This window comes from Hypomesus nipponensis, chromosome 6 (genome assembly GCF_054491055.1).
Source record: "Hypomesus nipponensis isolate SF chromosome 6, ASM5449105v1, whole genome shotgun sequence".
Taxonomy (NCBI): Eukaryota; Metazoa; Chordata; class Actinopteri; order Osmeriformes; family Osmeridae; genus Hypomesus; species Hypomesus nipponensis.
Window position 1 is genome coordinate 17,328,779 of NC_140366.1, and position 11,222 is coordinate 17,340,000.

Consider the following 11,222-nt stretch of genomic DNA (forward strand, 5'->3'; position numbering starts at 1 on the left):
CAGGAAGCGGAATGCCATTATCCGTCTTCAATATTTAAAGTTACAGGAGGGAGTGGGATGCGAGGCCTAGTGCCTAGTGCTGTATGCACTACCGCTATGAGCGTAGTGGTCAACGTTGGAAGGGAAAATGGTCCTATCCAACGTATCAACCGCAAGCATATACCTTGGAAATCGACATAGAAAATTATTAGTTTACTTTGTAGAACATGTAGTGCCTGTAGCATATAGGACATGATAAGGATCTGCTTGGCTCGGTGGGGCAACCAGCGGGGGGTCTGTTTTAGAGTAAAATAGGACATATTTCCTCTGCTGCATATTTAATAAGACTAAGCACGCATGGAATAACTTGTAGCTTAACTCTTTCCTCTATCTCAAAACGCTTCCTTTGACTCATTTTCCCTTTACAGATACATTTGCTGCTCTCTTTCATATAAGCGTTCCTCTTCACGCATTACTCAGCATTACCTGAAACGTGCACAAGTACATGCCTGATTTCCCGATGGCCATATTTTGGAGTAGTAATAATGTTTAGCCAGAGGTCCATGAATGTTTGGAATTTGTGAGGAAATATGAGGGTAGTTCGTCTGCCTGATCCGGGTCACCCCTACTAATACAGGTGATTTAACGCCATACACCGGCATTTGTTTCTTGGCCAGGAATCAAATTTTGCTGGATGGGTGGGAGGTGTCTACAAAAGGCCAGTCTTTATTGAGAAAGTGGCAATCAATGCACTGGTAAGTGTTTTAAATATCCATTATTTTGTCCATAATCTGATAGTCACCTAACTTTGAAAACTGCCAGGAAGTCTTTGTGGTTGTGCAAAAGTGTTCAACATCTAATTGTAATTGGTCAGACGAGGAAAAAAACATAGCTATATGTCAAGAACGTTGAATTATGTTGATGAAGCCGATGCACGATGTAATCTGGAACAATTGGATGCAGTCGTAGCTATAAGTATGACTATTTACCTGAGCCGTGATAGTTGCACAAATGCTCATTGGCATGGCTATTTACATGGTTTCTTCTACACGGCCTATTGTGGGAAACAGTTCTTTGACGACTGCACTGTAAAACGGCAACCATAAAACAACCAATTAAACTGCAATTTAAGCTTTACTTTCTTACCACACCGGTCATCAGAGACTTGTAAAACTGCTGAGAGATTTGTCATTATGGTTTGGTATTGTAATGTGGCCTAAAAAGGGGAAATGAATTAAAATAATTTATGACTATCTTATAAACTGGATGGCAAGTCAGCCCGACACAGACATGAAACGTTTTTGGATTTTTTTGATTACGTTGAAAACGTTGAGAACGTTCAAAGTACGGTTATCACCGTGTATTTATCCAAATTGCATTAAATTGAGAACGTGTGTTTCAGTAGAATTAAGGGATGGCCAATAATTCAGTCAACTCTTCACCTCTGTTGTGCCTAGTTACCACCGCTGAGTGGAGCAGTTCCCTGTTGAAGACGAGGATTATACATTGATGTGGAACCGCACTGACAGTTCGTCCTCTGCAGTCTCCTTCTCCTCTGCTGGGATGAGCATCCGATTCAGTCTGACTGATTCTCGCACTTGCTGATTGTCTAAACAACAATTTTCTCATCATTCTGGTAAGTCAACCCGTCTTTTTACAAAGCCTTTCTAATTGTTTAGTTCAGTTGCACGATTGGGACAATTTCCAGGTTATGACTGTACTTATTTCACTCCTCAAATATCACCCTCCGTAGCTGTTTTTGTTTGAATATTGTGCATTAATGCATCTGGACTACTACTCAAAGTAATTGCAAAAACTCAGCATTTTGGTTATTTTAAGCATACAGTAGATTGCAAATGTATGTACGTGATAAACAGAGGAGATGGAGTAAGACCTATGGGAGGGAGGATTGGGTCTGTGTGTGTGTGTGTGTGTCCTATACCGTTAGGATGGGGGGATGGTTGTGTGTGTGTGTGTGGTGTGATGCGTGTGTGGTGTGCATATGTCCTACACGCTAAGGGAGGGTGAATTGTGTCTGGATGTGTGTGGGACCCCTTGCCTGACTCTGCCTCTCCACCTCTGGCGTTGTTCCAGCCCGCAGCAGCATGTGAATGGCAGCAGAGAGGAGCACATCCACCGAGGCACAGGACTTTTCCGCTAGCGGCCCTCCTCCTGCCACTCAAACAAACATGCACCCTCACAACCAGAGTCGCACGGGCACGCAGAAACACACACTCACTCGGAGTCAGAGCCACAGTCACACCCAGACCCCACCGCAGACACACACACAGAGGCACGCACACACACTCAGCCCGGCCAGACGTCACAGTCACACCCAGGCGTACGCTCAGGGACACCCACCCACTCAGGAGTCCAGTCGGACAGCTGCTGACAGACGCACAGCCATGGCCAAAGGGGAACGGGGGACACAGAACCCAGCAGGGAATCTCATGAAGCCTCCGGAGCCGACCTTCACCAAAGCTCCTAACCAGGTAAGTGCACTGCACCCCAGAACTCACACTGGGATCTATGTTTGTGACTGCTGGACTACTGTTAGTACAGTTCCAAGGGGTTTGAATTGTTTAGTTGTTTATGAACAATGCTTGGCTGGTTTCCTCCTTCGGGATGGGAAGGTTCATAATGCCTTTTTCTGTCTCTTTTTGGCTGTGGGAGGGACAATGACATGACTCCAAGTTCACCTTGAATGACTTTGTGGAGAAGCAGGTCTGATGATGGCTGTCTAAGTACAAGCAGGAAAGGAATGTGAAACAGTGTGTGTCTATAGTGTGTGTGTGTGTGTGTGTGTGTGTGAGCCTGTGTGTGTGTGAGCCTGTGTGTGTGTGTGTGTGTGTGTGTGTGTGTGTGTGTGTGTGTGAGCCTGTGTGTGTGTGTGTGTGTGTGTGTGTGTGTGTGTGTGTGTGTGTGTGTGTGTGTGTGTGTGTGTGTGAGCCTGTGTGTGTGTGTGTGTGTGTGTGAGCCTGTGTGTGTGTGTGTGAGCCTGTGTGTGTGTGAGCCTGTGTGTGTGTGCCAGCATGAGTGCTGTGCCATGTCTGTGAAGGTATGTGAAGCCGTTTGCTTGGGAGAATAAATGGAATGCTTACTTATTGATGCTGCTCCAGAGTGTGTGCCCACAGGCAGAACAAGCTAGGCAGTGACAGATGGGAGTCACATCTTCAGTCTATATGTACTGTTCCTGTGAATACAGAGAACACGTCATGTTGAAGATACCTTGTTGAGTTTAGATGACCAAGGAATGTTTCTCCGGATCTGTCTGCCGTAGAGGTCTCAGTGCTAAGGCAGGATGAATTGGCAGAACATTTAATAAGGAGTAGGACATTGTTGATGGTGATACTGTTGGTCATGAATTTATTGTGCTGTACATTGAAAAAAAGAAAACATTAATCTCTTTGGTATGTAAGCAAGATTACTGATGCATTACTCCCAAAATACGATGAAGTCATTAACTGTGTGTGTTTGTGTGTGAATGAACATGCACATGCACATGCAAGGAGGAATAGCTGTCAGTTGTGGTTTCAAACATGTGTGGCAGCGTATGGAGGCTTTGTGTAATGTGTTTGTTGCCTGAGTGAATTATGCATGAAGAAGCGTATAGGAGACGCCAATGCTGGGCCCGCTAATGGCTCGCTTGTCAAAATAAGGTCTTTACCCAGAGCCCCCTTGTGGTCACTGTACAGTTAAGATGACAGGAGGGGCAAACTGAGCGATGAACTGTGTGTTACTCTTGAAGGCCAGGGTGCATCTATGTAGTCTAATGTGACTTTTTCTCCTTGTCTTTTTCCAAAGTAAGCACTTACCCTGCGCTTTTTTGTCAGGGCAGATTTATGAGAAGGGATAAGCATCTCAGGACACACAAGTTGTGATGCCTTTCTGGTTGTTTTCTTACACAGTTTCCAGCTCGATAGGGCCCTTGTGATAAGAAGAGAAGCTCTTTGAAAGGCACCTTACATTTCCCTTTACAGGGTATTGCCGATTGTTGTTTAGTTTTTGTCAGCTGGCACGTGACAACCATGTACGTGCAACCACGTTCATCCCCAACCTTAAACTCATCAGCGACAAATGTATATGTACGTCAATATCCAGCGCGTTTTTGTTTTCTTAAAGCCCCCGTCTGGCCACAAGCAAACACAAGCTCAGGCTAAACATCAGTTTTGAGTCTAATGAGAAATAGCTCAGGAAATCCCTTTCACTGTAAACCTTTAAACTGGTTAATGTTTTCATCATAGCAGCTTTATCTATGTTACCACACGCATATTCATTCTGGACTCTGACGCTAGTGCTGAACAAAACATGAAATATCCTCGCTAACATTCAGGGCAACACATTTTAGCGCTCATCCTCTGTTTGCGTCACACTTGGCCTGAATCGTACTTGAAACATCCAGGCACGTTGTCCACGACGGCTTTACACACTTGGTTGCGTTTCATCAGTTAAAGTCTAATTAACTTTGGAAATTAGCCCCACTTCTCCCAGCCCCGACTCTGCTGACTGCTCAAACTTTGGAGGATGTTTATCGGCTTTAGTAGTGAGCAATTAGCAGTGTGTGTGTGTGTGTGTGTGTGTGTGTGCGTGTGTGTGTGTGTGTGTGTGTGTGCGCGCGTGCACAGTGAGGGAGTTAGATAATGTGTGTCCAGACAGCATTGGGGATATCCTGTTTATGTCTGTGGAAATAAATCCTCAGAGAGAAGGACAGTGTGTGAGAGAGATTCATGTCTTCACCAGCATCAAAGGTGAAGCCAGTTGATGGTGTAAAAGAATGAGATGCACATTCTTTCCCTGTTCAAATTATATTGAAGGCACTGACATGTAAACTGCACTGAAGGATCCTATTATTATATGTAGTTTAGGACTCTCCAGCTTGTTTTACCTCTTTAAACTAAATACACAAACCTCTTCTTCAAATAAGATCCTGTCCATGCCTTGACATGGGACCCATAGTTGATGTGAGAGAGGCTGTTTGTGTTGACTAGTTTTGCATATCTTCAGTTAGACAGAATTCACCGGAGACCAAATACTTTTTATTTTTCTCTCCAATTAGAGATAATTGCAGTGAGAGTGGGAGTGGAAAGAAGAGACACAGAGAAAGTTTTGAAGTCGACCGATGTGCAACTCTTTACTTACATCTGACCCGCTTGGCCCGTTTGAATAATTACACAGCTCCCTCCTGGTAATTGTCATCCTAGAAACCATCAATGGCTTTATGTTGAGAGAAGGACACGAGGAAGAAAAAAGTGACTCAGATAATGACAGTCTTCTGGTCTGCGCTGTGGTGGTTGTGTGGTGAAACTCTTCTTTGATGTTTAAAAGGACTATTCGTGGGTTATCCTCGACATGCTACGTGTGTGTGCATGAGAGTGTAGCCAAGTGGTTTGTATGCAACAAAGGTTGGAGAGAGTGTTGGAGTGTGGCTGGATGAAGGAGAGGGAGAGAGGGAGACGCTGGAGTAAAGATCTAAAGTGGTGCTGCTGTATTTAGGGCTTCGATGGATGCTTGTGTCTGTCTCTGAGATATTCACCAGTCGTAAATATTGGGTATTCCAGGAGGTGGTTTGTGTCCTTATTCGGGTATGAGGATGAGCACGTTGCACAGACAAACACACACCACACACACGCCATACCATACCACACTAAACACATGAGATGGTTTTAGCAGAGGGTGGTATGGAAGCAATGCTGGGGATCTCTTTGCTGTGTGCTCCATCGTGTCTGGGGATAACCGCAGTCTAAACGGCAGAGGGTGGATGCTCTCTGATCCCATGTCACACACATCAACTGGGAGCTACACCACAGGAGGGCTCTGGAGCTGGGGAGGGGGAGAGGGAGGAGGACCAGGGGGAGATAGATGATCAGGGTGGGGGAGATGGGGTGCGGTTTGGGGTGGATGGGATCCAGATGTATCATCTTCCACCAGTATTGATGTTGGCTAATGACGTATCCCTTCTGTACCAGACTCAAAGGTATAGACCATCCCTTGATGCTACCAACAGGACTGCAACTCTCTTCATTTGACCTCATAATGTAAAAACAAAACAAACCCCAAAAAACATGAATATTCCAAGATGACATCATAATATACAAAGATTTTATCCCCCTTAGTATTCCATATCGAGGCTGCATTCAAATGATCTTACATTCGATGATCCTTGAACACACGTACATGCTTAGGTGTCCTTGAGCTAAAAGGTTGAGCTACAAATGGATGGCTGACGATGTGAGTTCTGTTGGTGGTGACCTGGTATCGAACATGAACTCTACATCCGTACCCTATCCACCATCTGTTGTTGCCACACATGGCCAATTACAATCAAGGATACACTTGCCCATCTGATTCTGTTGATCTTAACCGTGCTAAACGTCCGCTCTGGACATGCTGACTCTCTACTTACTGTCTCCACAGACAGAGCTAAACCAGAGGTTGTCTGTCTGCAGTAAACTGTGTTTTGCCATCGGAGGAGCACCCAATCAGGTGGCCGGAAGTGCTACCGCCTTCTTCCTCCAAATCTACCTGCTCGATGTTGCTCAGGTACAGTTTGCGTGTGTGTGTGCGTTTGGGAGGGGGAGGGGGGTGCTGATTCACTCACGCCTACTTTTATCCATCATCCCCACAGATCAACCCGTTTCAGGCCTCAATGGTGCTGTTCATAGGGAAGACCTGGGGGGCTGTGACTGATCCAATCGTGGGCTTCTTCATTACCAAGACCCCATGGACCAAGATTGGCAGGCTCATGCCTTGGTGAGAACCCCTCTCCCCCCTGTCTCATTCTACTCTGTCTCTGTGTTTCCAGTGTTTGGTTAGTTCATTCCACGGTTCAGGTTAATGTTTTCACATTGAGTTGGATTTCATGGAAGCTGTATATACACATAATCTTTAAAACACCACAAGATGCAAGATAAGTGTCTCTTTTTGTTTTCAACACATCAAATTCAGCCTCAACCCAGTGTTAAACATCTCTGTTACCTTACGTACGTGTGTGTGTGTGTGTTTGAGTGAGTGTGCCTAATCTGTGTTAGCACAAGGCCAGAACACTGTCGTGACACCGTTCGCTTATTATAATTACAGAGAAAGTACTTAGTGGAGAATCTGAGAGCTGAGAGCTGGGTGAGCCATAGATTACCCACAGGCTCACAGCGCTGGAGGCAGACCAAGCCCACTGAGCTGGCCTGAGCCACACTCAGCGCACAGATGCTTCTGTCTGTTGTCGGTTTACACTAGGAAAAGGGTGAGAAAGATGTGTGTGTCAGTGATGTCTGCTGTGAGAGAGTAGGATCGTGGTTTGGATGTAGGAAACCCCCTAGACCTCTCTCTACAGGAAGTCCCCTTGTTCCTGAGGTTGACATCACCATCCAGACAGGAAGTGATCAGTATCTACACTTTGTCCAGAACACAGGGGCGATACCCAGCTGCTACCCCTGGGTGCTGCTGTGTTTGATGTCTTAGCGACCGCCATGCCGATCTAAAGGAACACTCAGATAACAGCATTCCTAAGTACTTTTTTTAATAGACGCTCAGCGTTTCTTTCCAAATCATCCTTTGCCTGTTACCTTATACACCAACCTAATAAACATGAATAGGAAAGTAAAATATTTCCGAAAGTCTGTGTTGAAACGCATGTGGTTGCTGTTTTTTGTCAACAAATAGACCTTTCCACCATGTCCCGCACACATCCTATGAGCCATCTTGCAGAACATTCTGACTGTCCCCATTCAGTCAGTGGGCCTTTCATGTGCCCTTTCTGCAGCTCCCGGTGATGTCACAACCTTTGTCTGTCAGAACAATCAGTCGGAGAGACAGAGGGGGAGGCCACTGTGTGACAGGCAGGGCTGGACTCTGCTAGAACCAGACACTCCTGGTCCGGCTCTACCTCTTTCTCACTCTGTCTTTCCATTCTCTCTCTTTACGCTTACCTTCCCTGTTCGCTCCCCTCGCTCTCCCTCCCTCTCTCTGTTGGGCCTGGGCTGAATGGCAGTGCAGAGAGGGGCAGGGGGTTAGTTCATGGAGACCTGTAGGGGCTGAGTGCAGAGAAAGCACTGGAGGGGTCAAACACCTTAGGGTCATGTCAGGTCAAAGTTCCTGGCCTGTGGTGTAGACTTACAAAGTAGTCACCAATATTTAACTCACAGTTAGTCTTTTTTTCACTCAGTTTTTTTTTTATTATCTGTGTCAAAGTGTTTGTCAACAGTGGTAGTGTAGGACTACCAGGTAAATTCTAGATTGTGTTACATTCTGTGTATGAAGACCTGCAACTGAAATGAGGAGAACTCTGTGTTAATTGGAATACAAACCAGGTCAACATTGTAGATTACAGTGGTGTACTGACAAACAAGTCAGTGTGGACTTAATCCACATCCCCACTCCTCCTCCTCCCCCTCTCTGACATGCCCAGCTGTTCACCTAGCCCATACCCATAAAATGTACTAGTTGTATTCGTATGAATTATACATAGCTGACATATCCCTCCACATCCTGCAAACAGCACAACTCAGCAGAATTATTTTGCTCTGCTGGGACTATCTGTGTGTGTGTGTGTGTGTGTGTGTGTGTGTGTGCAATGCCTTGTCCTAGGAGCGCTTTCCTGGTCATGTGGGCTGACAATCCTGTGGTACATCTTCCCCTGATCTGTCTCCACATAAACCCATGATAGATTCCTCTTGTCAGATACACAAACACATCCATTCATCACTGACACACGCCAAAAATAAAAGCAGATTTTGGCTCCAGATAGTAAAAAGACATAACTCCTGTCACCCCTCTCTGCAGGATATTTGTCCTTTGTTTTCCTGAGGGGAGATGGGCCTTGACCAAGTCTCTGACCACCTGGTTACCTGTGACTGTACTTCTCTCTGCAGGATGGTGGGCTGCACGCCGTTTGTGGTGGTGTCCTACTTCTACCTCTGGTTCGTTCCTCCCTTCACCCACGGAAGGTTCATGTGGTACCTGGGTTTCTACTGCCTCTACCAGACCCTCATCACTGTGAGTACCAACTGGTATAGGAACCTTCTGGACAGAATGAGTGAACAGGATTTTGAATTTCTGTTGAGCCGTATTAGACTCTGGCATCAACAGCCACAACTGCTCCTGAGAGTGGAAACATAAGAACTGGGAGGAGGTGGAGCGGATGTAAAACCAAAGCTCTGAGATATGGGACCTCAAGGGAGATGTGTATTTATTTTGGTTTCCTTTTTGTTGCAAAGGTCCAGCCCAGTCCTCTCTCCCTCTCTCTGCTGGGCTGTGGGGCTAACTTCTCTAACATGTGCTCCGGAGCGTGGAGACCACATTAGCCACACTGTGGTGGCCTATAATGACATGTCATTCTAACTACTTGATAAGTATACATCCAGGCCGGCCAGTGACCGCTGGGTGGCTAAATGCTGGTTGCCACTTTTAGCGGCCCACCATTGTCTTTGTGTGTGTGGATCTGGGAAAGGACAGCTGTTAGCACTTCAAAAGCCTTAGTCCAGTAATAAACAAATGCAAAGAACACAGATATGTCATCAAGGGCCAGTATAATCATCTGATTGGCTTATTAGGTTTTTGATTAGTCACTGACTTGTTATCTTCCTGCTCCTACTGTATCATGTCGTTCCTAGGCGCATTCAAATCTATAAATGGTATTCCATCAAGGCCCCACAAATGACATGCTGTGCTGGGACAGGCCAGGGTAAAGGACTGGAGTTGTCTCTGGTGGTTGCATGTGTTTTGCTCATGGCTGGCCGTGTGGATGCTGCTGGCTGGACCACAATGCTGACTGAGCTGATGTGTTCATTACAAAGTGAAGATTGAGGGCTGTGCTTGCTGTACCGATGCCCCACTAGTATGAGGAGGAAGTGAAGTCAGGTGGCTGAGCAGTTAGGCAATCGGGATAGTAATCAGAAAGTTGGCGGTTCAATTCCCGGCTGTGCCAAATAACGTTGTGTCATTAGGCACTTCACCCGACTTGCCTTGGGGGAAGTCCCTGTACTTACTGTAAGTCGCTCTGGATAAGAGTGTCTGCTAAATGACTAAATGTAAGTGTAGAGGACAATACAGACAGAACCACTCATGGATAGCCACTGGTGAATTGGAGAAATGCATCTTGAAGAAATCATGTCAATTGGCTATAAGCGCACAACAGTGATACATATTTCTGAGGAATAATAGGCCAGGTCTAGAACTTCCAGCAGACTTGTAATAACTACTAAGTTTTCTCTAATGGTTATGTGTTGATGTTATGTGTTGCGATGACTCAGCTTCATGTTTTGGCTACCCGCAATGTTTTAAGGGCTATCTTGTTGTTTTTATTATCGGTGACCTATGCACTTTGTAAAGCTCTCTCTTGGCAGTTTGCTTTGGATAAAAGCGTCTGCTAAATGAATAAATGTAAATGTTTTCTCTGTGTGTTTCTCTGATGCTGGCTGGATGGATGCAGTGTTTCCACGTGCCTTACTCTGCTCTCACCATGTTCCTGAGCACGGACCAGAAGGAGAGAGACTCAGCCACAGCTTACCGTAGGTCTCCCCACCTGCAAGACAGACACGCATCCTTATCTGCTCTTCCTTCTTTCCCGATCACCACCTATCACTGCTATCTCACAAGGACATGGGGTAATAATTTTTCTTTTTTTTCTTTTCTGATGACAGGGATGACATTGGAGGTTTTGGGTACTCTGGTGGGGGCTGCCATCCAAGGACAGATCGTGGCCAGCGCACACACCCTGAAGCACTGCCCGCACCAAAACATGTCTGCCGGTCACCTAGGCAACAGCAGCGGGGCGGAGATCGTCAGGAGCCTCGTGCACTCGCAGGACTTCCTGTCACATGCGGTGAGTGTCAGTTGGTGACCTGAGCCCAGGTGTCCCTACGATGCTCCGGTTTGATTCCTGAATGAAACTGACGTTGGCGACCTCGTGTCCAGATCAGGTCTGCCTGTCAAAGCTGCCCTCCCTGAACGCAATTTCTTTACCGTAAAAGGGGAAAACACAGTCCAGAAGCGCACGAAAACACCTTTCAGGGTTTTTACCGCAGCACTTTTTAGTTAAGGCGTCCGCCTAAGCATCACATGCTTGCCGCTATTTAAATGAAGTTTTTATTTAAATAGCGACATCCGCCGTTGTCCTCTTTTCTCCCTTCCATTCCAAACCGTGACCAACGCCAGTCTCCCTTCTCTGCAGAGCGCATTAGTCTATCGCACAAACTAGCCCCCGCCCGCCCGGCAGCAAACCCCACCCTACCACCTTAACTAACACATTT

General features: G+C 46.2%; 1 protein-coding gene across 3 annotated transcripts in view; it reads left to right on the forward strand.

Moving 5' to 3' along the window:
• Positions 1–320: 320 nt before the first annotated feature.
• Positions 321–11,222, forward strand: part of mfsd2b (MFSD2 lysolipid transporter B, sphingolipid) — a 17,110-nt gene continuing 6,208 nt past the window's right edge. The window contains exons 1-8 of one of the 3 annotated variants that reach the window (XM_084700503.1): positions 321–734; positions 1,437–1,615; positions 2,074–2,471; positions 6,394–6,519; positions 6,605–6,729; positions 8,844–8,967; positions 10,403–10,481; positions 10,614–10,795. In XM_084700503.1, the coding sequence (XP_084556629.1) occupies positions 2,091–2,471; positions 6,394–6,519; positions 6,605–6,729; positions 8,844–8,967; positions 10,403–10,481; positions 10,614–10,795 (1,017 nt within the window). In that variant the 5' untranslated portion in view covers positions 321–734; positions 1,437–1,615; positions 2,074–2,090. Of the gene's footprint in view, positions 735–1,436; positions 1,616–2,073; positions 2,472–6,130; positions 6,208–6,393; positions 6,520–6,604; positions 6,730–8,843; positions 8,968–10,402; positions 10,482–10,613; positions 10,796–11,222 lie in introns of those variants that run through there. The other 2 variants (XM_084700502.1, XM_084700504.1) reach the window with 2 other exon arrangements.